Source organism: Sabethes cyaneus, chromosome 3 (assembly GCF_943734655.1).
Source record: "Sabethes cyaneus chromosome 3, idSabCyanKW18_F2, whole genome shotgun sequence".
Classification (NCBI taxonomy): domain Eukaryota; kingdom Metazoa; phylum Arthropoda; class Insecta; order Diptera; family Culicidae; genus Sabethes; species Sabethes cyaneus.
The window spans coordinates 229,498,495-229,523,468 of NC_071355.1; the positions used below are offsets into that span (position 1 = coordinate 229,498,495).

A 24,974-nucleotide genomic window follows, 5' to 3' on the forward strand; every position below is an offset into this window, starting at 1 on the left:
CGAAAACTGTACTAAGTCAAGGTTCACAAGTCTTGCCACACTTCTCCGGATCACGGTACTATTATTCTTGATTTGTTTTGGATTTAAAAATATGTTCACGAAACTCGAAGTAAAGTTTGAAAGCATAAGGAAGATAATCACTGAACTTACGGTGATATTTTGGATTTTTGAACCGTTTGTTTGAGAAATCCCACAAATTCCTTTGAGACAACTGTTGGAAGACATCAACAAAACTGATGTTCTTAAAATCTCGAACCAATGCTAATATTTTTTGGTATGAAGTTTTATTACAATATCAAAAATATATTGTACAGACTTATCTTTTGACTGAAATAATGATTCAAGCTTCAATTACAATGCTTTAAACTTAATCGTCAATTTTCATAAAAATGGGGTTCTTGGGGGTTTTCAAACTAGTGATTCATCTTATCTCTTGACAAGATAGCTCTGAATTTTTGTAAACTCAGTCTGTTGGCTGATGAAACTGTAATATTTATTGCTGTTACAAATATAATATCGTTTGTAAAATGAAACCTAAACTAAATTAGTAATGTAAAACAAAGAAAAGCGACAAAACATATTTCTCTCCAATTTCAATGAAATAAAGTGAAAACGACTTCAACATAAATCTCAGCATTATCCCTTGCCGTCATCATAAACCTATAACCAAAACATACCCTTATCTATCCGCCCCGCTCTATACTGCTGAGTGTTGATCGCAATCTTATCGGTATCGAAAAGAAAAACGCACTGTCACTCTTCATATCGACGCACATATCAATACCTATATTTTGTCCGGCTGTGAATTATAAACGCGCAGGTCAGCAACGGGAATAGTTCAGTCCATTGAAAGCCGTGAAACCGATACATTCGTAGTTCGAAAACTTTGCTCGAGTTTGCAAAGTTCTAACGCTCGAAATTCGAATTTTATCCATTTCGATTTGTCATACCGTTGTGACTCCGAGAGTCGGTCGTGCGACCAACGATAAGGTTGTCTTCACTTGATAAATTGTGGATCAGTGATATTAACTCATCCTTTGGATTAATGAGGTGACGCAGTCCGCTGTGCTGATTGGAACTAACCACGAATTGTGCGTACGATTGAAGCTTTGTGACCGTTTGTTCGTGAGATTATTCGATAGTTGCACTAGCCGACCGACAGTGAAGTATTTAAAAATAGGTTTACAAAGCAGGCCTCCACCTGATGACGTTTGAGGATTTCTGCGGAGGTCCTTTTTGGGTGAGTAGGTAAAGAGTAGCGGTCAATCGTAGTTAAAAAGTTAAAAATTAACTAAGCAATTTTAACGGAACAGCATTCTTTGACTCTACGTAAAACATTAAAAAATTCATTATTGCACATTTATGTAAGTTCTTGTTCAGTTCACAAATTGTAAATGCGGTTAGTTTTAGTTGTAGTTAAAAAGAATACCCTCAAAATATAATCGCGATGATTCCTCATTCACACACTCAAACAGATGTTTTTTACAAGTAACCTTAAGTTCGAATTTGGAAAATTCACATTTGGTTCGAATTGCGCTCCGTGGAATTTCCTTTCTAAATTACACAACATTATTTGCTCTATTGTTGGGGTTTGTCACCGTAAAATTCTATATATTACTCTTGTTGACTTTTTCGGTGAGAAATAAGAACTAAAATGTTTTCAGCGGACGTTTCGACTTACTATGCTTCAGTCATTTACTACGCGTTGAACATCTATTCTCACTGCCTCGTCCTTTATAACTATCAGTAAAACATTTTAGTTCTTATTTCTCACCGAAAAAGTCAACAAGAGTAATATATATATTATTTGCTCTAATCTAAGCATAGTTTCATTTATTTCTTTTACTTATTAGGCCGTATGAATAAAAGAGTTATAGCAAATGCTCCCATGCAATTTAAACGGGAAAAGCAAAGTGAACTGTTTTATTCATACGGCCTATTGTCTCATACATACGGCCTATTCGTGGCAAAGCCATGTGAACTCCTCTTCTTCGTCCGATGAGACGAAAAACATGTTCAGAGCTCAAATCACATTTTGGCAACAACATTCTGAATGAAAAATGACACACAAATGACGCAATATTTAAACAAAAATAACGTACAAAAGGTACCAAAGTTAAACCAAAATCACACAAGAGTGAAAGAAACCTTTTTGCCGACCAGGTTTCGGGTAAGTAGTTACCCATCTACGGGGCCGAGTCCAAGGGTTGGACTCGGCCTCGTAGATGGGTAACTACTTACCCGAAACCGGTCGACAAAAAGGTAATTTTTATACTTTGTAAGAACAAAAAGTAAAGTGTCCAAAGACATTTAAGAGTCATTCTAGTTCTTACGTTAGCGCGACTACGTAATTGAAGTGAAAGAAAGAGGACCCGATCAGGAGACCACAACAAGGTCATATCAGTTTTATAACACACTAGAGGACCCAGCGCGCGTTGCTACGCCATTCTAAAAAGGGGGTACATGCATAATCCTGAAGATTTGATTAATTGTAATCTTGCAACCAAGAGCTTTCTTTTTGACAACCCAAGATATTCCTAAATTATGCCGCAAATTTCTAATCCAATCCAAATTTGTGACTCGAGCAGCAATCCAACGTAACGATTTGGGTTTTATTGCCAACCCTTAAAATAGCAATTTTGGCAAAATCGTAATAAAATATCAGTGCAGTTCGATTGAAATCAGTTGAAAACTGGTCAGAAACCATAAACTTAGTGTAATCTCAACATTATTTTCTTCATTTTTTCATTTCAACAATGTATTTTCTCTTCAATTTTGTTTTTAAAATAAGTATTATATTATCTTACATCTATTTAATTTGACCCATTATCTACGCTTCACCGATTTATTCTTAACAATTTTGTTCCAAATTTATCTTATATTTTAGTATGGACGGCAACACTCGCGAGATCAATTACTTTTTGAATATTGCAAAAAATTCTGTTTAATTTGTATGAGTGCCCTCCCCCTTCCAGAGGGAGAGGAATCTCATTACGCCATAGAAAAAAATTTTGCCTCTAGTAACCCCCAAATTCATTTGCTTGATTAATTAGTCAAGTTATGGGGAAATTTTGGTTTTATTTGTATGGGAGCCCCTCCTGTTAGAGAAAGGAGGGTTCTCAATCTACCATAGAAAAAAATCCTGCCTCCAAAACCCTTCGCATGCCAAATTTGGTTCCATTTGCTTGATTAGTTCCCGAGTTATAAAGAAATTTGTGTTAAATTTGTATGGGAGCCCCCCCCCCCCTTCTAGAGGGGGAGGGGTCTCAAACAACCAAAGAAAAAATCCTGTCTCTTGAAACCCCCACATGCCAAATTTAGTTGCATTTGCTTGATTAATAGTCAAGTTATGAGGAAATTTTTGTTTTATTTGCATAGAAGCCCCCCCTCCTAAAGGAAGGAGAGATCTTAATTTACCATAGAAAAAATATCTGCCTCCGAAAACCTTCACACGCCAAATTTGGTTCCATTTGCTTGATTATTTCCCGAGTTATGAAGAAATTTGTGTTCTATTTGTATGGGAGCCCCCCCCTTCTAGAGAGGGGAGAGGTCTCAAACCATGCTAACAACATTCCTCACATCAAACGCAATGTGTATGCCAAGTTTCATCAAAATCCGTCGAGCGGTTTGCGAGTCTATAGCGGACACACGAACAGCATTTCATTTTTATATATATAGATTATGACATTAATAACATAATCTGTTACAAATTGATTAAAAAGCAATAACAAAAAAATTATGTTTGTGACAGATTCTGATAGTTGTAACTGTTGTAAAGTTGATATAAATGAGCAATATGGGTTTCGCCACTAAACATGCTAAATATCACCCTTATAACAAAATACGTTATTTGCAAAAAATTGGTCCAATTAATATTATTATTTCAATAGTAAATGAATTTCGTCGCATTATCGTATCGCTCCTGATCGGGGAATATTCACACTTTACTCAGTTTTCAATACGATGCGTTATTCTCCGTTTTGTTTGGCCTTCGCTTACTCGCTCAGTACAGACCTGTACCTTGCTCAATCTGCTCATTGAGGAACAACAAAGTGTTAACACTTTGAATACATCGATGCATTTTTGAATACATCGATATACTAGCGATGCAATACATCGATGCAACTTTGAATACATCGATGCACTAGCGAATGTCTGGCAACATGCGACTGTTTCTTGTCACGATTGGTTTTGTTTTAAGTTTACTCCTACCGCAATCTGCAGCAGCTGCCGAGGACAAAGTCGAAAGTTTCTCATTTAAAGAGCACAATGAGCAAAGTGTGAGGAATTTTTTCTATGGTGAATTTAAACTCCTTCTCTCTTTAGGAGGGGGTGCTCCCATACAAATAATATACAAATTTCCTCATTACTAGAGAACTAATCAAGCAAAAGGAACCAAATTTGACATTTCGGGGTTTTTGGAGACAAGAATTTTTTCTATGGTGAATTGGGACCTTTGCTTTCTTTAAGACGGGGGATCCCATACAAATTAAATAAAAATTTCCTCATTACTCGAGAACTAATCAAGCAAATGGGACTAAATTTGGCATGTGGGGGTTTTTGGAGGCATGAATTTATTTTATGATGGTTTGAGGCCCCCCTCTTATATTTCCGCTCTTAATCCTTCACTCTCTGAAAATTTCATTACTTTCTTCTACCGTCCATTCGTCAATTGTAAAATTGACGGGTCAATTCTAACGGGTGGCAACCAAATTTTTGAAATTTTTTCGCGGCCCTTATGCTCAACAACAAACGAGCTCAGAGAGAAATGAGAGTATGTATGTGTTAGCTCTCTCTCTCTCCTCTTTTTGTATACGGTACAACATTTAGAAAGCAAATATGTTGCGGCCACAGAGAACAGACATTCATCTTAATCTCGCAACGTGTGTAAAAGTTCAGCCGCCATTTTGAAAGTAAGTGGTAATGCTCCCACTACGTTGGGCTCACATCACTAAGAGGATTGATTTTGATTTTTAATGTCTGTCAATGCATATCAAAGTATTCATGTTTTCACCAAGGCGTCGCTATAGCACTAGCGTGTTGTTTATGCATTATCGGGCCAAAAATAAAAGTAAACAACATTTATCAAAAATAGCAGTGCTTGAGTTATTCCTTTTTAACTTATCAGTGAAACTATCTTTGCGTAAATAAACCAACTTTTTTGCACTTTGGTTCAAAGTGATTCTGTGCGGCTTCCCGCACCCGTTCGTCTATACGAAAGTCTTCATAGCGATAAGGTTTTCTGGAAGGTGATCAAAGTTGAGAAGGCTGCTGCAGGTGCCGCCGCGATGGTGTCAGGCAGTACGAATGGTGCGTTCAATTATTGAAAAACTCTAAACACGACACCTATTTCCGGTAATTATCAAATAAAATAAAATCTTGAAATGCCGTTTGGTTTCTATTTACGATTTTCAGCCAGGTTCAATAAATAATATAAACAAAGTTACAGCCGTTGCTACAGTTACTTATATCGAAGTAGCCAGTATTTCGAATAAGCAGAATATAACAAGACAATATATTAAATTTGGCAACGAGGATATTAGACAACTGGTGCACCTGAAGTGAGATGTCGCTAGTGTCTTATTATAAAGTTTACACACCATTTGCACGATATTTTATATGAGCATAAATGTCTGTTCTCTGTATTGCGGCTTCGACTGTTTACCATATCCTAAGATGCCCAACAACTATTCGCAAGCAAGGTAGTGGAATACCATCCAAAATTATGAACGTAGAAAGACATCGTTCTCTTTCTCGTTTCTTTAACAACAAGCCCTCTGGTTTGGCTATCAATTAAGATGCACCAGACGAATGTTTGAAGAAAATTTTGATCCCGTTTCTACAAAAACATCATGCAGATGGACAATACGTGTTTTGGCCGGATAGAACATCATCGCATTACGCAAAAAAAAAAAACACAATCGTTACTAAATACCCATTCGACCCCATTTTAGATTTCTTCAGGAGTTGATTGGTGTACAAAAATAACTGGAGAGCCACGAATTGCAAACAGTTGATTGGTAGAATCAAGAAATGCATTCACATAGTTGACATGACGACCGTACAACGCTCCTGTTTCGACGTCAAACGAAAGCTTCGCCGAACAGCCGATTATGAACCGTTTTCAAATGTGCACTAAATTTTTTTCAACAATGGATAATGTATCTTTAATTTCGGTAAATCAGCTCTTCTTCATGTATCTTTGTCTTTTTTTGATAGCTTGAAAAAAAAATTCAAAATTTTAGTTGCCACCCGTTAAAAAAAATTAATTTGGCTTTAATGTTATTTGTAACCAATTCCCTTTTAAAGTCCACAAGCGAGTTAAAGTAAAATAATTGAAACATGTCAAGCTACGCATAATCATATTTAATACAATTATCTGTGAGCCGGTCATTCATTACTATTTCAACCTTTATGATGCGCACAAATGATTTTTAAAAGAAATCTGTGTCTCAATCAGTGCTGTTAATATTCATCAGCATAACGTTCAAACCAAGGTTAGTCAAGAGAGGTTTTCTGATGTTCAAATTTGTTTTTCGCCCCCACTGGGTTACCCTTGACGATCACCGAAATTTTCAAGCGGAAACTGTTGAATGTATAAACAACGTCGATGGTTGCTAACCAATCGTTCCGCGCACTTCTGTTCTACAAACTGTGAAAAACTAGATCACCTATTTTAACTCACCTTGGTTCTTTTTTCACTATATATTGAACTTGTATACTATGGTAAAAATCACTGTGCAGTTGTACATACATCAATGTATGCTGAGAAAAAAGATTTTCTGTTTTGTTTGAAATTCGCTGATAATTGAAGGGGACATGAACGACCAAAAATTTTGAAAAAATCATTATTTTTTATTTCAGATTTTGATTCTGCAATCTTTTCCGCTTATTTTGATACTAAATTTGTAATGATCCGACCACGGGAAGTGGTCGAAAAACGATCATACACATAAGCTTTCCAGTGCGGCGTGGAACAACTTTGGCGGAATAAAACGCCGTTCCTAGAAAACCACGATTTTCAAACTTTATGTACCTTTTTCTCAGAAACTACACAATGTATCAGAAAAAACTTTTTTTTGTTTTGTTGGTAGTAGCTTGGCAAAGACTTTTATAACTTTTCAGTTTCGTAAACAAAACACAGCTAGAGAAAAAAGAAAAAGAAGACAAAATTTTATTTTTTCAGGCATCTATTTTTTCTTCTTTTTCGTTTTTCTCAAGCTGTGTTTTGGCGCTAGAATCCTTGGTGGTATAGATCCTTCGCAAAATATTCTTCTAAATCCCAAATGTTCCTCTCTGGATTTAGAGGCGAATTGCGGATTGCCCACTATAACGGTTAAATTTTCCGGATTTCGAACTAGGAGTTTATTGCCGAACTGATGTGAGTACTCGAGCTGTCTTGCTGGAACACGATTTTTATATTGGTATTTCGCGTTGAATAGAAACAAGAAGCTGCTCAGAATTTTAATATGTATAATCTGACGGGTTTGTCTTGCAACATGTGGTCTCGTAAAATAAAATCCTTTGATTGAACTACCACAGAGTAAAATCGTCTCGTCAACATATTTCATTATCTTCCGTCATCGTAAATCTGCTAACAAAACATACCCTTTCCCTTTCAATCCGAACTGAGTCTTTATCGTTATCTTATCAATACTGAAAAAATACTTTGCCATAGCGTTTGTCGACGTACACATCGATGTATATGGTGAATTATAAACACACAGGTCAACTGCGGGATCATTTCAATCAACTGCTGATGGCCGTGAAACCAAAACGTTCGCAACCCGTTTTTAAACATTTCGTTCTGCAGCGTGCATTTTAGAGCTACACTTTCCATCTTATCAGTTCTGATTTAGGTACCTAGAATCATTCATACCTACGACTGTCGTGACTTGGCAAATCGATTGTGGTCAACAGCTCAAAGGCAAGTCGGGGGTGGTGGGGTGGCAATAGCTGATTCATCACATCGCCCGCGCCGGTTCGATGCCTTCAGTAGAACTTATCTTTTACGGCACAGTGATGCGGTTTGATAATAGGGTGATTAACACCAGCAGTAGCTGAAGTTATGTGAGATTTGATTGAATAGATGAGTTCGTCTAACGACATTTGAAGATTTTCGTAGGGGTCCTGGACCCGTTGAAGGCAAAAAATTTCGATCATGTCACAATGACACTAAATGAAAATTTCCAATTGAATGTATTATTGTATAGCAGCTAAGTTGAATGTAAAAAAAATCTTTGACCGTCATACATCTGGTATTTATCGCCAATCATTTTTACCAAATGATTCATATATAGCACGGCTGGTCTGTTTTTGCAAATGACCCATCCAAGGTTGATATCCATTGCCGAATAATAATCAAGATAGCAGCGGGTCGATATCAATCACAATAATCTAACTTGCATTATTTGGCCTATGCAAGATTAGCAAATATTGTGTCACATACACCGCATGACGCCTCGGTCGTTTTTATCACTATCGAATATCTCTATCGTAAATGTTTAACCGTGCCATTTTCGGTCTGCTCACCACAGGACGACAATCTAACATGGCGGCCGGAAGATCCAGATCTGACGTTCTGCTTCCAGCGAATAATCCTCCAGTGGGTTCCGTGCTTCTTTCTGTACGTGTTTTCCATCTACGAAGCATACCGGATAGCGACGAGTCACTATCGGGACATTCCTTGGAATTGGTATAACTGCTCCAAAATGGTCATCTCATGCCTGCTGATGATACTCTCCTGGATCGACCTGGGAATGGTTGTCAACTATCACAATCAAGCGAATGTGTTCGACGTTCAGATACTTGTTGCGATTTTCAATGCAATAGCATATGTAAGTTGTTCCCTGCTACTAAAATCCTGCGTTACTAAACTGTGACTCATTTCTAGATCACCACAATCGTGTTGTATTACTTCTTCCGCAAGTATGGTATTCGCAGTTCAGGAACGATATTCATTTTCTGGTTCCTGAAAGCTTTCTTCGGAATCATACAAATGAGGACGGAAGCCATGCTTCACGCGGAGCGTGACTCCCCCATCGGAGCAAGCGGCATCGTAATCTTCGCTGAATACCAATTCGTTAGTTACACTCTGCAGTATTCCTTAATTTGTTTGATGGTCCTCGTGGAAACATTCCCGGATCAAGCACCACGCTACAGCGATTTTCCAAAGATGAAAAATCCTAGTCCCGAGCTGAAGTCAAGTTTCTTCGTAAAACTGCTATATTTGTACTTCGATGCCTTCACCTGGCGGGGATTCCGCAAACCACTGACCGACGACGATATGTACGATCTCAATCCGGATGACACCTCACGGGAGCTTGTTCCACCGTTCGACAAGTACTGGAACGAGAGTGTCGAGAAGGGACGACGAAAGCAGATGGCTGCTGACAAAAAGGCAGGCAAAGTAAATCCCGTCTACAAACCGCACGCAGCTACCAACGGTTCAACACTGCCGGCCATGGTCAAGGCATATGGAGGACCATTCTGGTTTGCGGGTTTGCTACAGTTGTGTATTTCTGGACTACAATTTGCCTCTCCGTATCTTATGCAGTGAGTTAAAAAACTGTTTTCCTATCTGTTGGATTTCATACTAAAATTTCTTTTTGCATTTTCTAGGGAGCTAATGGCCAACATTGCATTGGACGGCCCATTTTGGCTGGGCATGATGATCACCTTTGCACTATTTTTAAACTCTTTCCTGATAGCTCTGTTCAACGGACAATACTTCCGAAAGACATTCCTTGTTGGATTCAGAATTCGCACCGGACTAATCAGCGCCATTTATCGAAAAGCTTTGCGCATTTCCAGCTTAGCAAAAAAGGATACAACGGTTGGAGAAATTGTCAACTTGATGGCAGTTGATGCACAACGATTTTTCGAGTTGGTTCCCTATCTGCATGTGCTCTGGTCTGCACCATTAATCATCGCGCTCTGCATTTACCTCCTTTACGAGATTTTGGGACCCTCCGTATTTGCTGGGTTGGGAGTTATGGTTGTGATGATTCCACTTACCGGATACATCGCAAGTAAGATGAAAAATCTTCAAGTCGAACAAATGCGTATAAAGGATGAGCGGGTTAAGAAAATGAACGAAATCCTCAGCGGCGTTAAAGTGCTTAAACTATATGCATGGGAACCCAGTTTCGAGAAGGACATTGTTAACGTACGAGCGGAGGAAATACGCGTTCTGAGAGGCATGGCGTACTATGGTGCAGCCACCTTCTTTGTGTGGAGCATGGCACCTTTCCTGGTTACGTTGGCTTCGTTCACCGTTTACGTTTTGGTTGATGAAAATAACGTTCTCGACCCAACAACAGCTTTTGTTTCGCTGGCTCTGTTCAACATACTGCGTTTCCCGCTTGCTATGTTCCCAATGATGATAACTTTTGCGATGCAGGCTTGGGTGTCGGTCAAGCGAATTAACAAATTTATGAACAGTGAGGAGATAGATCCCGCCAATGTGACCAGCAATCCAAGCCACGATGCCTTGTTAATCAAGGACGGTACATTCACCTGGGGAGAGGACACGCCAACGTTGAAGAATATTAACCTAGCGGTAAAGAAGGGTAACTTATCAGCGGTAGTCGGAAGTGTCGGTACAGGAAAGAGCTCACTGATATCTGCTTTGTTGGGAGAAATGGAAAAGACCAAAGGTTCAGTAAACACGGATGGACGAATTGCCTTTGTACCGCAGCAAGCGTGGATTCAGAACGCAACCCTTCGAGAAAATATTCTTTTCGGGAAAGTATTTGATGCACAGAAATATGACCGTGTGCTGGAAAGTTGTGCTTTGAAACCCGATCTTGCTATGCTACCAGGTGGTGACGCAACGGAAATCGGTGAAAAGGGAATAAATTTATCGGGAGGACAGAAACAACGAGTCGCACTAGCCAGAGCAGTGTACGCCGATGCAGATATCTATCTTTTCGATGATCCCCTTAGTGCAGTCGATGCTCATGTTGGCAAACATATCTTCGAGAAAGTTATTGGACCTCAGGGGATGCTGGTTGGACGTTCAAGACTTTTGGTAACACACGGAATATCGTTCCTTCCATTCGTAGATGAAATTTTCGTTATGAAAGATGGAGAGATCTCCGAAAGTGGCACCTACAAGCAATTGCTCGAACAAAAGGGTGCATTTTCTGAGTTCCTGAGTCAGCACATACAAGAATTGGACGACGAGGATGATGAGCTACAAATCATTCAGGAAGTATTGAATGACGATGTCACTCGAAAAATCGTTCAACGAGCAATGTCCGTCCGATCCAACAAATCTAACGGAAGCGGAGGAAGCAAACGTAAAAAGAAGGTCAGTCGTCAAGAATCTCGAAATAGTAACAAACCGTTAGAATTGAAAGCACCAGCGGCAGCTGGAACAGTACTGATCGAAAAAGAGGAATCTGCCACAGGAGGAGTCAGTTACCTAGTCTATTTGAAATACTTCAAAGCAATTGGGTTGACCATGGCATTCTGGTCCATTTTCTTCAGTGTACTCAATCAAGCAGCAGCAATGTACGGCAGTATTTGGTTGACTGATTGGTCGGAGGATCCAGAGGCTGCCACAGATCCTTCCGTGCGTGATATGTATCTCGGTGTTTACGGCGGCCTGGGCGGAATACAGTCACTCGCTTTACTCGTTGCTTCGATTACTTTGGCACTTGGATGCTTAAAAGCAGCTAACACGATGCACAACAACTTGTTGGAAAGCACACTACGAATGCCAATGTCTTTCTTCGACACAACCCCTCAAGGTCGCATCATGAATCGCTTCTCAAAAGACGTAGACGTAGCTGATAACACTCTTCCCAACTCCATCCGTATGTGGCTGTTGATGTTTTTCAATGTCATTGGCGTGTTTATCATGATCGGAATTTCCACTCCAATTTTCCTAGCGACTGTACCGGTGTTCCTTGTCATCTACTATATAATCCAAAAACTCTACATCGCAACTTCCCGTCAGCTTAAGCGATTAGAGTCAGTTACTCGAAGTCCAATTTACTCACACTTTGGTGAGAGCATTACTGGTCAATCAACTATCCGCGCCTATGGGCAACAACAGCGATTCACAAAAGAGTCTGAACAACGAGTCGATTATAACCAACTGATGTCATATCCCAGCATAATTGCAAATCGGTGGTTGGCGATTCGGCTGGAGATAGTTGGGGCGGTTGTCGTATTTCTTGCAGCTTTGTTTGCCATGCTAAGTCGTGAAACTATCGGAGCCGCTATGGTAGGATTATCAATCACCTACGCTCTGAACATATCCACTGTATTGAGTTTCCTAGTTCGAATGACGTCTGAAGTAGAGACAAACATTGTAGCGGTCGAACGTTTGGAAGAATACACCGTATTACCACGGGAAGCATCCTGGGAGAAGGGAACTGTTGCGAAATCCTGGCCCGATCAAGGAAAAGTGGAGTTTGCTGAATACAAAATTCGTTACCGAGAAGGGTTGGACCTAGTCATCAGAGGTATTTCGTTGAATGTCGAAGGAGGGGAGAAGATTGGTATCGTGGGTAGGACGGGTGCCGGCAAATCTAGTTTGACATTGGGATTGTTCCGCATAGTGGAAGCGGCTGGTGGTCAAATTATAATCGATGGTCTGGACATCTCACAGATGGGATTGCATCAGTTGCGAAGCCGTCTAACTATAATACCTCAAGATCCTGTTCTGTTCTCGGGAACACTACGCATGAATGTCGACCCGTTCCGAAGTTACTCTGATGATCAGGTTTGGAGGGCCTTAGAGTTGTCACATTTGAAATCCTTTGTTAAAGGATTAGCAGCAGGTTTGGAACATGAGATAGCGGAAAATGGCGAGAACTTGTCCGTCGGTCAACGACAGCTGATTTGTCTAGCGAGAGCCATCCTTCGGAAAACTAAGGTACTCATACTGGATGAGGCGACCGCTGCCGTTGATTTAGAAACCGATGACCTCATTCAGGTTGGTACTACCGGCTTCAAATGTAGAGTACGTGCTAAAAGTTTTTATTTTTTAGAAAACCATCCGATCACAATTCGCTGATTGTACTATTCTAACAATCGCCCATCGTCTGAACACCATTTTGGACTCGGACCGTGTGTTGGTGCTGGACAAGGGTCTTGTAGCTGAATGTGATAGCCCACAGAGATTGCTGGCTGATAAAAGCACAATATTCTACGGCATGGCGAAAAATGCGGGAATCGTGAGCTGATCAGGACCCCAAGGAATGGAATCTCTTCTGAGGGAGCACAACGATATAGTCTCGATGTCGTAGCATATGAAGAGGATGCATAATCCAACGTCCAAAACTGATGCAGATCAGACACTGGTGTAGAATGACATATCTAGAACTAAGACGCCTCCAAAAGAGGTCCACTACGAAATTGCCACAACGTAAAATTATTTCGAATGATTATATGTAAGCATATCATTACTAGATATTTATTAAGACAATAAAGTTTGTATATTTATTGAAGTTTTACTTGACATCATTCTACTCGTACACTGATTTTAAAGGGTGCCTCACATGAAATTGCATCACTGGAAAAACACTATAGAAAATTACCTAGTTGACCGATCCTTTTCAAACTTTCAGACATTAAAGTATAACCCATTAGTAAGCTTTTATTTCATTCAACTTCAATACCATAACCGTATGCTTGCACCTTACGCTTAATTTCACTTTTCCTGCAGCTTCTTCTGTGCGGTAACCCACTTCATGTCTTCCTCAGATTTGACTTCCTTGGGATGCTTCCGTAGTGCCTGCTTCATAATTGCCCAGTATTTTCCGATGGGCCTCAGCTCCGGTACGTTGGGGGGGGGGGGGGGTTATGTTCTCGCACCACTTCATGTACCACTTCAGGGATATCATTTCAATAGTGGCACGAAGCTAGACGCGGCCAGAAGAACGTAGAGCCCTCGTGCTGCTTCAACAGAGGAAGACAGAGTCCCGGAAGCTGCCGGAAGTCCGTCTTGACGTAAATCGCATCATCCATGATGAGACAATGAGGCTTCATCAGCATCTGGGTGCACAATTTCCGGGCCCGTGACTTTCCCACTTTACTTTGTCGTTCGTCACGATTTGGAGCCTTCTGCACTTTGTATGTATGCGGTCCCTTCCGGTCCGTGGCTCTCTGAACGAAAGAATTGGACAGATGCAACTTTTTGGCCACATTCCTGACCGAAGCATTGGGATTCCGCTTAAAAGCTTTTACGACACGCTTGCGATCCTGATCACTAATAGAACCTCCAATTTGGACTCCCACGTAACCTACCAGCAGCTATGTACTTCGTTTTGTTGGTGCTAAGGGTTAGTCCCAATCTCGCAGCTTCCCGTTTAAAAGGTCTAAAGGCCTTTTCCACTGCTCTACGGTTAATTGCGATAATATCGACGTCCTCCGCAAAACCAAGAAGCATGTGAGATTTCATGATGATAGTCCCATTCCTTTCTACGTTTGCTCTTCATATTGCCCCTTCAAGGCAATGTAATAGCAGGTTAGATTGTAGATCCCCTTGCTTCAGTCCATTCAACGCCACGAAAGTGGTTGCGGTCTCAATCGCTACTTTGACGCATGATTTTGACCCAGCGTTGCCCGAATCAGCGTAACTAGTTTCGTCAGAAAGTCATGTTCTAGCATTATCTGCCACAGCTCATTTCGTTTGAGTGAACCGTACGCCGCTTTAAATTCCACAAACAGATGATGAGTCTGCAAGTTGTGCTCGCGGTATTTGTCTAGTAACTGACGCAGGGTAAACATCTGATCCGTCGTTGAGCGTCCCTTACGAAAACCAGATTGTTACTCACCAACGAAGGACTCCTCTAACGGTCTAAGTCTACAGACCATGAGGGGTGCTGCGACAGATCCTCCAAAAGTGACGCAAACACCAAGTCCCTGCGCACCAGCTATTCATAGATTTCAAGGCCGCCTACGATACTATCGACCGCGAGGAGCTATGTAAAACCATGGACGAAAACAGCTTTTCCGGGAAGCTGACAAGACTGATTAAGGCCACGATGGATGGTGTACAGTGCTGTGTGAGGATATCGGGCGCGTTATTAAACCTGTTTGAAACACGCAGGGGACTTCGACAAGGCGGTGGTACCCAAGCAGCACACTTTTGGCCATTCTAGTTTTTTTTTTCAACATCGTGCTAGAAGGTGTTATGAAACCCTTCCACTCTTGCCGGACAACAACCCCGCAAAAATGGTTTGCGCCTCGAATCCTGTTGGTATTAGAAGCAGAGGTGCGCAGCGTGCTCAACGGTTAGACCAAGTGAAGCATGACCAAAGTAAGGGATAGTCAAGAAATTGGAAGCGTATAGCCATGGACCGAGTTTGTTGGCGGAATATTATGCAAGTCAAATCCTTGGCGACATCGCACCAGGATAAGTAAGTAAAAGGCCTTCCAACCAGTCCTCCCGCATTTGTTCTTCCTCCCAGATTCTGACAATAATACGGTGGATTGCTTCGTACATCCGCTCGTCCCTCCTTGAAGTTTAAAACAGAACTTAGCATGGTCCAGTGTGCTTTAGCCGTGCTGAGCATGCCAAAAAGCAAAATCACCATAAGAAATTTGTCAAGACAACATAAAAAATGTATTCAGAACAGATTTCTTGATGTTTTTACACCAACCTTACAACATTTTGAAAATTACAATAATTTATTCAAGAGTTATCAAAAACAAGAATTCAGGAAAATTGCAAAAATATCTGGATAGAGCATTACAGATGAAAAACGAATAAAAGATTCTGAAATATTTTTTACTTGACGCTCGTCCAAATATTAATTTTTGCTTAAAAATTAAAACATGAGCTTCTTGTGAATGTAATTTTATTAAATTGTCATAAGCTTGATCGCATCGTATTTACGATGTTACATGCTAGAGTATGGTTGGTGCAGCCAAAAACATAAACCTATTGTTTGAAACAAATATAAAAGCGGTTCAAATTCCAAAATCAAATATAAATGTCACCGTCACCCGGAATATTCCAATCAGACGATAGCGAACACTTCCAGTTAGCGTCGCTTGAATGAAATTCCGAATCTAGTTTAGCTACTAGACACAATTGATCTTTAACATGTATGATAGTCTCTCGGTTCACGGGCTCAATTGAATTTGCAAAACTGCTGAGCGTTCTTTTGATAGAAGATATCACTTGAAATCGATGAAATAATGTAATCAAATAGGTAGTTGGAAATTGTGGGCATGTTGCTTGTAGGTAGTTGTACGATACTCTGTTCAGATTGAATCGACGTTTCCAAAAATTATGCGTAGGCATCAAGTTATAACAGGAAACAGCGAGAATAGGTATGCGCAATCCTATTCGAGCGAGTTTTTGTGAATGACTTAATATGCTAACAACATTAGGCGAACCATCGAAGCTTTGGTCTATCTTGACGTGTAATAAAATGATAAAAAACGAGATAAAATACTCTTCAGCATAAATCTTGGCATTATCCTTCGCCGTCACCGTAAACCTACAATCAAAACATTCCCTTACGTTACGGCTCCCCGGCGCTATCTTATCAAGATACCGATAAAATTGATATCGAACGCAACCGGCAGGAACAGCAACACATATTCTCGCACTATAAACGTATGGGTCAGCCAAACCGAACGGTTCAGTCAGCTGAAAACCGTGAAACCGAAAAGTTCGTCTCAAAAGCGGTCCGTTCGCAAAATTTAACGCGCCGCGCAGTGACGCAATCCTGATAGGCATGCTGATTGGAACGGGGCCAATGAATGAAATTTCGTGTCCAATCGTGAAATATAGAGTTATTGAACACACGTGCGTTCAATAAGCATAGTTAAGATTAAGAACAGATTGATACTCTAGCAAAGTGAATACTCTAGATGACATTCGAAGAGTTCTGTGGAGGTCCTTTTTGGGTGAGTGGATGGTTATACGTTGGGTTTTCATACAAAGGTTTGTTCGAACGTTAGTGCATTGTGCGTCGATGTCACATACAGTTCCGGTACCTATTTACTAGAAATTATTTGAGCTTGTTGAAGAAAAATCATCAATCAATACTGGCAGGCTCTTTCGTCAGTTATAAAATTCCAGTGCAAAATGACGAAATATATTAGGTTAATATATGTGAATTTTGTGTAACAGTAATATTACACAATTTAATGCAATATTAAACCAGCAGCATTCGACTTCACTTAAGTAAATTACCGGATCTAAATAATGAGAGGAAGCAAACAAACAAACTGACTGTGCACGTCTCTTAGTAGTAAATTCTAATATATTTCAATGTGTGGAATATGAACGTGAGAAAAGATTACACACATAAAATGCACTCTAAAAATATTTTTCGGCGCTTGCGTGTTGCACAATGTGCATTTGGAAGAAAACAAGACTTTTTCATAACAGAACTTTATATGACGCCAACGATTAATGTTTATCTTGGCTGAGGAAGTAACCTTTATTGACCTTTCATCGAAATTCCACAGAAAAAAAATCTGGCTGAAAGTTGAGTTGCTGCTTTTTTACTGCTTTGTTGCTTTGTATGAATAATTTTCCTCTAACGTATTTTGATTTCAGTTCAGTTTAGGCGATTGCCTTGCTTTTACATCATTCACATATATGTCGACCGCACAGAAATTGCTTGTCCTAGCACTTCCGTTGACATAGCAAGCTCCTCGTGCGTTTGACTCGGATCATCATTTACTACTGCCTCCAATTTGTTTTTGAACTTTTTAACTGTCCAGACAAGCTTCAACACTGAAATCACTATCCTTGAAACGTCAAAATCCTTCTCTATCTATTTGTGGCAAGCAGGATAATCTAAATTCTATTTTGTTTGTATAAGACGTTGGTCTAATCCATAACATTTCATTCTTTATCCGAAGAGGACTAATAACCAAAATAGCGGTTACTCGCTGTGAACCACAAAGAATCCTGTTTGCCATATTTGGCAGACAAGAAACCCAGCAAACATTTTGGTCTGTATAACTTAATTCTAAATGAGATAAACGTCAGCATATAAGGTCTATCAAATCATATATCATGCGCAGAAACGGCATATACATGCAAAAGTGGAGGCGATATACATGATTTCGTTCTTCAGAATAATTGAAATGACGACAAAACAAAACAGTTTATACGACTGAGCCGATTGACTGGATTGCATTTCGACAGAGTTATGATAATATTTCTACTTTACTCTTCGCCTTTCCACCATGTGGTAAATGGCAAGTGTCAAAAATTGCATACCGAGCAGGCTATTTATAGCCAAATATTCGCCCTGAAAGTTAGTTAATGAGACAAAAAAGTAAAAGCTTTTTTTCATAAGCTTCCAGATATTACCGACCTGTCACAATACTTAACTTTTTTGTCTATATCATTTAAAACAAAGTTGTACTCACCTGGTTTAGAACCAAGAATCACCCGCACTGCAGTATTTGTTCATTACCTTTAAGCTACTGGTACATCAGTACCTCAATGATATTTTTGCACATCTTAAACCGAAGTCATCGTACATGTAAGCAATGAGATCTAATCTGATGCGTTGAACATGTAAGTACGGATTTGATTTATTCTCATCCGACATACGAGTTTGTGTCAATTGTGACTGAATTTCTGTGTCGTAAATAAGTTTGCATTCGATCGTTAATTTTAATGATAATGTTAACTTCATGGAATGATATGCAGTACCTTTGTTAGCATTCCGTGGTACAGATTGTTCTAAATATACATTAGAATACGTTATATGCATATTCATATTTGATTACATGGAGATAATATTATTAAAGCTCAAGTACAAAAATATTGTCTGTTATTTCAGAAGCTCTTAAAAAGAAATTAAAAGTTATTTAAAATAGAATGCTGAACATTTAGATGCTATAGGACAGCTGAAAATTGCTTACAACAATAAGCATCAACCATTATTTTTAATGCTGAATGTCTTTTTCCAATTCTACTTAACATTTGTATTTCTTCTGAAAAGCCATAAGATGCACTGATATTAAGGCATTTAGATTAGCGGAATGAATCATAATCTAGACTTGCCCAGTTCTGAGAAATACTCTCCTTGGTAAATTTTAAGATTTCCGTTCGTTCACTTTCCTAACAGAGAAATATCTAAAAAATATGTCTATAATATGTCTTAAACATTATATGCTTGCTGCTTAATATTTAGGCGGGCTTATTTGAATTATTAACATTTTTAAAAGAGTTAACAAGGTAATTGTAAAAGTTTTTCAAACCAGGTAATAGTTTTTTGAATTATCCGCCACAATCAAAATAAGTTCAATTTTAACAAAAGAAATAAATAGTTATTTAAAGTTAAAATAAAAGCGAAGAAGCCGTTAATTTTTTTGGTTGACAAATCTGCATTAAGAACGTATCCTTGAAATCTCTCTATTTTGTTGTTTTTGTTGTAAAGAAATAACAACAGATTTGAACGTGTTTTGATGCAAATCATATTTTAATGCACCTAGAATCTCATGATTATCACTGCTTGTAGATAAATCTAAAACGATGTCATATTAGACATTTTGCAAAACATAATCCGATGAAAACTGTAATTAAATATGATTACATCTTCATGATAGCCATTGTTGATAACTAAATCTAAGAAATCGTCATATGCGATATTCGCTTAGCATAACCCGATTAACTTTCGACCTATTTACGATTTTTACTATTAATTATCGATTTTTACGTATATCAATCATCGTGTGCATTACATACGATGAAATTTACACAATGTGCTTACAACATGTGTACATTTATACGAGTCCGATGTGATATCCATTTATATAAGATTAAATCTCGACATGAATATACGATATCTGGTTTGCTGGGAACTGCTAAAAGCTCTGCCATATTACTGCATGACAACTACCGTACGCGCGTTACTTTTCGTTGCACCGCTCCAGGTAGAGCTGTGCATTGAAATGCAGCACAATAAATTTCCACAACGCTCCCCATTATGTCGTTGGCCTTAGTGGCCTTATCACAAAGGGAGACCAAAGCTAAGCACACGATTCCTAAACCGTCCCATCTGAATCATTGAAGCTGAATAATAACTGAGATAGCGGCTGGTCGCTATTAATCCAGCAAAAATACTGCATGCCATATTTGGTAGACAAGAGATTGGTAGACGGTACGTCACAGGCGGCACCTTAGGTGCCTTATCAGGAGGGGGACCAAACGTAACGCGCCGTGAAGCGTGTACAATTCAACTGATTTTTTTGTAGATTATTATTAAATTAAGCCTCATTTTTGTTGCATTTTTATCGACTGAATTTAAGTAATCTGGTTAGTCTTTTATCGCTAGTAAATAACCACATCTTTGGATTCGCCCACAGGACGACAATCTAACATGGCGGCCGGAAGATCCAGACCTGACGTTCTGCTTCCAGCGTATAATCCTCCAGTGGGTTCCGTGCTTCTTTCTGTACGTGTTTGCCATCTACGAAGCAAACAAAATAGTAACTAGTCGCTACCGGGACATTCCCTGGAATTGGTGTAATTGTTCCAAAATCGCCATCTCATGCCTGCTCATGATACTCTCCTGGATCGACCTGGGAATGGTTGTCAACTATCACCAGCAAACGGATGTGTTTGACGTTCAAATATTAGTTGCGATTTTCAATGCTATGGCCTATGTCAGTTATTTCTGATAAACATTAATCTTTAATTACTAAATTTGAATCCATTTTTAGATCACTGTCATCGTGCTGTACTACTTCTTCCGTAGGTACGGTATACGTACTTCAGGAACGGTTTTCATATTCTGGTTCTTGAAGGCTTTCTTCGGAATCATACAAATGAGAACGGAAGCCATGCTTCACGCGGAGCGTGACTCCCCCATCGGAGCAAGCGGCATCGTAATCTTCGCTGAATACCAATTCGTTAGTTACACACTTCAGTATTCCTTCATTTGTTTGATGGTCCTACTAGAGACTCTACCGGATCAAGCACCCCGCTATAGCGACTTTCCGAAGATAAAAACTCCTAACCCCGAGTTGAAATCAAGCTTTTTCGTAAAGCTACTATTCATGTACTTCGATGCTTTCACCTGGCGAGGATTCCGGAAACCATTGACCGAAGGCGATATGTATGACCTAAATCCGGAAGACACCTCTCGGGAATTGGTTCCCCCGTTCGATAAGTACTGGTACGAGAGTGTCGAGAAGGGACGCCGAAAACAGATCGCCGCCGATAAAAAGGCTGGTAAAGTGAATCCCGTTTATAAACCGCACGCGGCAACCAACGGTTCGACTCTACCGGCGATGGTTAAAGCATATGGAGGACCATTTTGGTTTGCCGGTTTGCTACAGTTTTGTATTTCTGGATTACAATTTGCCTCTCCGTATCTTATGCAGTAAGTATGAAGCTTCAAATTGATCCGTTCATCAACTGTAAATATTTCTTGGCTTTTCTAGAGAGCTGATGATCAACATTGCGACCGATGGACCATTCTGGTTAGGTATGATCATCACCTTTGGGTTGTTCCTAACTTCTTTGCTGATAGCATTGTTTAATGGACAATACTTCCGAAAGACGTTCCTGATTGGGTTCAGAATTCGCACCGGACTGATCAGTGCCATTTACCGAAAAGCTCTGCGTATTTCCAGCTTAGCAAAGAAGGATACCACGGTTGGAGAAATCGTTAACCTAATGGCAGTTGATGCACATCAATTCTTCGAGTTAATTCCCTATCTACATGTGCTGTGGTCTGCACCGTTAACTATCGGACTCTGTATTTACCTCCTGTACGAGATTCTGGGTCCTTCTGTGTTTGCAGGGTTGGCAGTCATGGTGGTGATGGTTCCGATCACTGGATTCATTACAAAAAAGCTAGAAGGCTTACAGGTCGAACAAATGCGTATCAAGGATGAGCGTGTTAAGAAAATGAACGAAATTTTAAGCGGTGTTAAAGTGCTTAAACTATACGCTTGGGAACCCAGTTTCGAGAAGGATATTGTCAAGGTGCGATCCGGAGAAATACGCGTTCTACGAGGCATGGCATACTACAATGCCGGTATTTTCTTTGTGTGGACCATGGCACCCTTCCTGGTCACGTTGGCTTCGTTCACCGTTTACGTCCTTGTAGACGAAAACAATGTTCTCGACCCAACAACGGCATTCGTTTCGTTGGCTTTGTTCAACATTTTAAACTTCCCACTGAACATGTTCTCGATGATGATTGCATTTGCCATACAAGCCTGGGTATCGGTTAAGCGTATAAACAAGTTTATGAACAGTGAAGAGATAGACCCAAGCAATGTCACCAAAAACCCCAGCGACGACGCCTTGTTAATCAAAGACGGTACATTCACCTGGGGTGAGGAGACACCAACGTTGAAAAACATCAACCTGGCAGTGAAGAAGGGCAAACTATCGGCGGTGGTAGGAACTGTCGGTACAGGAAAGAGCTCACTGATATCCGCTTTGTTAGGCGAAATGGAAAAGACAAAGGGCACAGCAAACACGGACGGACGAATTGCCTTTGTACCGCAACAAGCATGGATTCAGAACGCAACCCTTCGAGAAAATATTCTCTTCGGGAAACCGTTTCATGCGCAGAAATATGACCGTGTACTGGAAAGTTGTGCTTTAAAACCCGACCTGGAGATGCTACCCGGTGGTGATGCAACGGAAATCGGTGAAAAGGGAATAAATTTATCGGGCGGTCAAAAACAACGAGTTGCGCTAGCCAGAGCAGTGTACGCCGATGCAGAAATCTATCTCTTCGACGATCCACTTAGTGCGGTCGATGCTCATGTTGGTAAACATATCTTCGAGAATGTGATTGGACCACAAGGAATGCTGGTTGGTCGTTCAAGACTTTTGGTAACACACGGAATATCGTTCCTTCCATTCGTAGATGAAATTCTCGTTATGAAAAATGGAGAGATCTCTGAAAGTGGTACTTACAAGCAATTGCTCGAACAAAAGGGAGCGTTTGCCGAGTTCCTAAGTCAGCATATACAGGAGCTGGATGAGGAAGACGATGAGCTGCAAATCATTCAGGAAGTCCTAAATGATGATGTTACTCGAAATATTGTTCAACGTGCAATGTCCGTACGGTCCAACAAGTCCAGCGGAAGTGGAGGAAGCAAACCCAGAAGGCAGGTCAGCCGTCAAGAATCTCGCAATAGTAACAAACCAGCTGAGTTCCAAGCAACTGCAAAAGTCGGAACGGTACTGATCGAAAAAGAAGAATCAGCCACAGGAGGAGTCAGTTATCTTGTTTATTTAAAATATTTCAAAGCAATCGGATGGAATCTGGCATTTTGGTCAATTTTTTTCAGCATCCTCAACCAAGCATCGTCGCTGTACGGAAGCATTTGGTTAACTGAGTGGTCTGAGGACCCTAAGGCTGCCACCGACCCATCAGTGCGTGATATGTACCTTGGTGTTTATGGTGGCCTGGGAGGAATTCAGTCGATCGCTTCCCTTATTGCATCTGTTACTCTAGCATTAGGATGCTTGAAAGCAGCTAATGCAATGCACAATAACTTGCTGGAAAGTACACTACGCATGCCAATGTCTTTCTTCGATACGACCCCTCAAGGACGCATCATGAATCGCTTTTCCAAAGACGTCGACATAGCTGATAACGCCCTTCCCAATACCATTCGCATGTGGTTGTTGATGTTTTTCAATGTGATTGGCGTGTTCATCGTGATCGGTATTTCCACTCCAATTTTTCTTGCGATTGTACCGGTATTCCTTGTCATCTACTACGTAATTCAGGTAATCTACATTGCAACTTCTCGTCAACTGAAACGTTTGGAGTCGGTCACTCGAAGTCCAATTTACTCACATTTTGGCGAGAGCATTACTGGTCAGTCGACAATCCGTGCCTATGGCGAACAGGAACGATTCACAAAAGAATCTGAACAACGAGTAGACTACAACCAGACAATGTCGTATCCTAGCATAATTGCAAATCTTTGGCTGTCGAATCGTTTGGAGATTGTTGGGGCACTAGTTGTTTTCTTTGCAGCTCTGTTTGCAATGCTGAGTCGTGAAACTATTGGAGTTGCTATGGTTGGGTTATCAGTCACTTACGCGCTAAGCATTTCAATGGCTCTAAGTTTTCTAGTTCAAATGACAACTGAGGTAGAAACGAATATCGTAGCGGTTGAACGTTTGGAAGAATATACTGTGTTACCTCGGGAGGCTCAGTGGAAGAAGGGAACCGTTGACAAATCCTGGCCAGATCAAGGAAAAGTAGAATTTGCTGATTTTAAAATTCGTTATCGAGAAGGATTGGAGCTTGTCATTAGAGGTATTTCGTTGCGTGTCGATGGAGGCGAGAAGATTGGTATCGTGGGTAGGACGGGTGCCGGCAAATCTAGTCTGACACTAGGATTATTCCGCATAGTAGAAGCGGCTGGTGGTCAGATCATAATTGATGGGCTGGACATCTCACAGATGGGACTGCATCAATTACGAAGTCGACTAACTATAATTCCTCAAGATCCGGTTCTGTTCTCGGGTTCGCTACGAATGAATGTTGACCCGTTCCGAAGTTATTCTGACGATCAGGTTTGGAGGGCACTAGAGTTGTCCCATCTGAAATCCTTTGTTAAAGGACTATCAGCTGGTTTGGAGCATGAGATAGCGGAAAATGGCGAGAACTTGTCCGTTGGTCAACGACAGCTGATTTGTCTAGCGAGAGCCATCCTCCGTAAAACTAAGGTACTCATACTGGATGAAGCAACCGCTGCTGTTGATTTGGAAACCGACGATCTAATACAGGTATGTTTCAGTTGCTTTTTTTTTTTTTTTCAAAAAACGTGTGCTAACAAATTGTATGTTACAGAAAACAATCCGGTCAGAGTTCGCCGATTGTACCATTCTAACGATTGCCCACCGTCTGAATACCATTTTGGACTCGGATCGCGTGTTGGTGCTGGACAAGGGTCTTGTAGCTGAGTGTGATAGTCCGCAGAAGTTGTTAGCTGATAAAAATACTATTTTCTACGGTATGGCAAAGAATGCGGGAATCGTGAGCTAA

At 40.3% G+C, this 24,974-nt stretch overlaps 2 protein-coding genes across 2 annotated transcripts; both read left to right on the top strand.

Moving 5' to 3' along the window:
• The first annotated feature begins 1,204 nt into the window (after positions 1-1,204).
• LOC128742202 (multidrug resistance-associated protein 1-like) lies at positions 1,205-13,199 on the top strand. The gene is made up of 5 exons (XM_053838475.1): positions 1,205-1,240; positions 8,538-8,837; positions 8,894-9,555; positions 9,622-12,949; positions 13,005-13,199. Exons 1-5 carry the CDS (start codon positions 1,205-1,207, stop codon positions 13,197-13,199), a joined length of 4,521 nt encoding a protein of 1,506 aa, XP_053694450.1.
• A 3,643-nt stretch (positions 13,200-16,842) lies between these two features.
• Positions 16,843-24,974, top strand: LOC128742225 (multidrug resistance-associated protein 1-like). The gene is made up of 5 exons (XM_053838512.1): positions 16,843-16,878; positions 20,308-20,607; positions 20,665-21,326; positions 21,388-24,715; positions 24,780-24,974. Exons 1-5 carry the CDS (start codon positions 16,843-16,845, stop codon positions 24,972-24,974), a joined length of 4,521 nt encoding a protein of 1,506 aa, XP_053694487.1.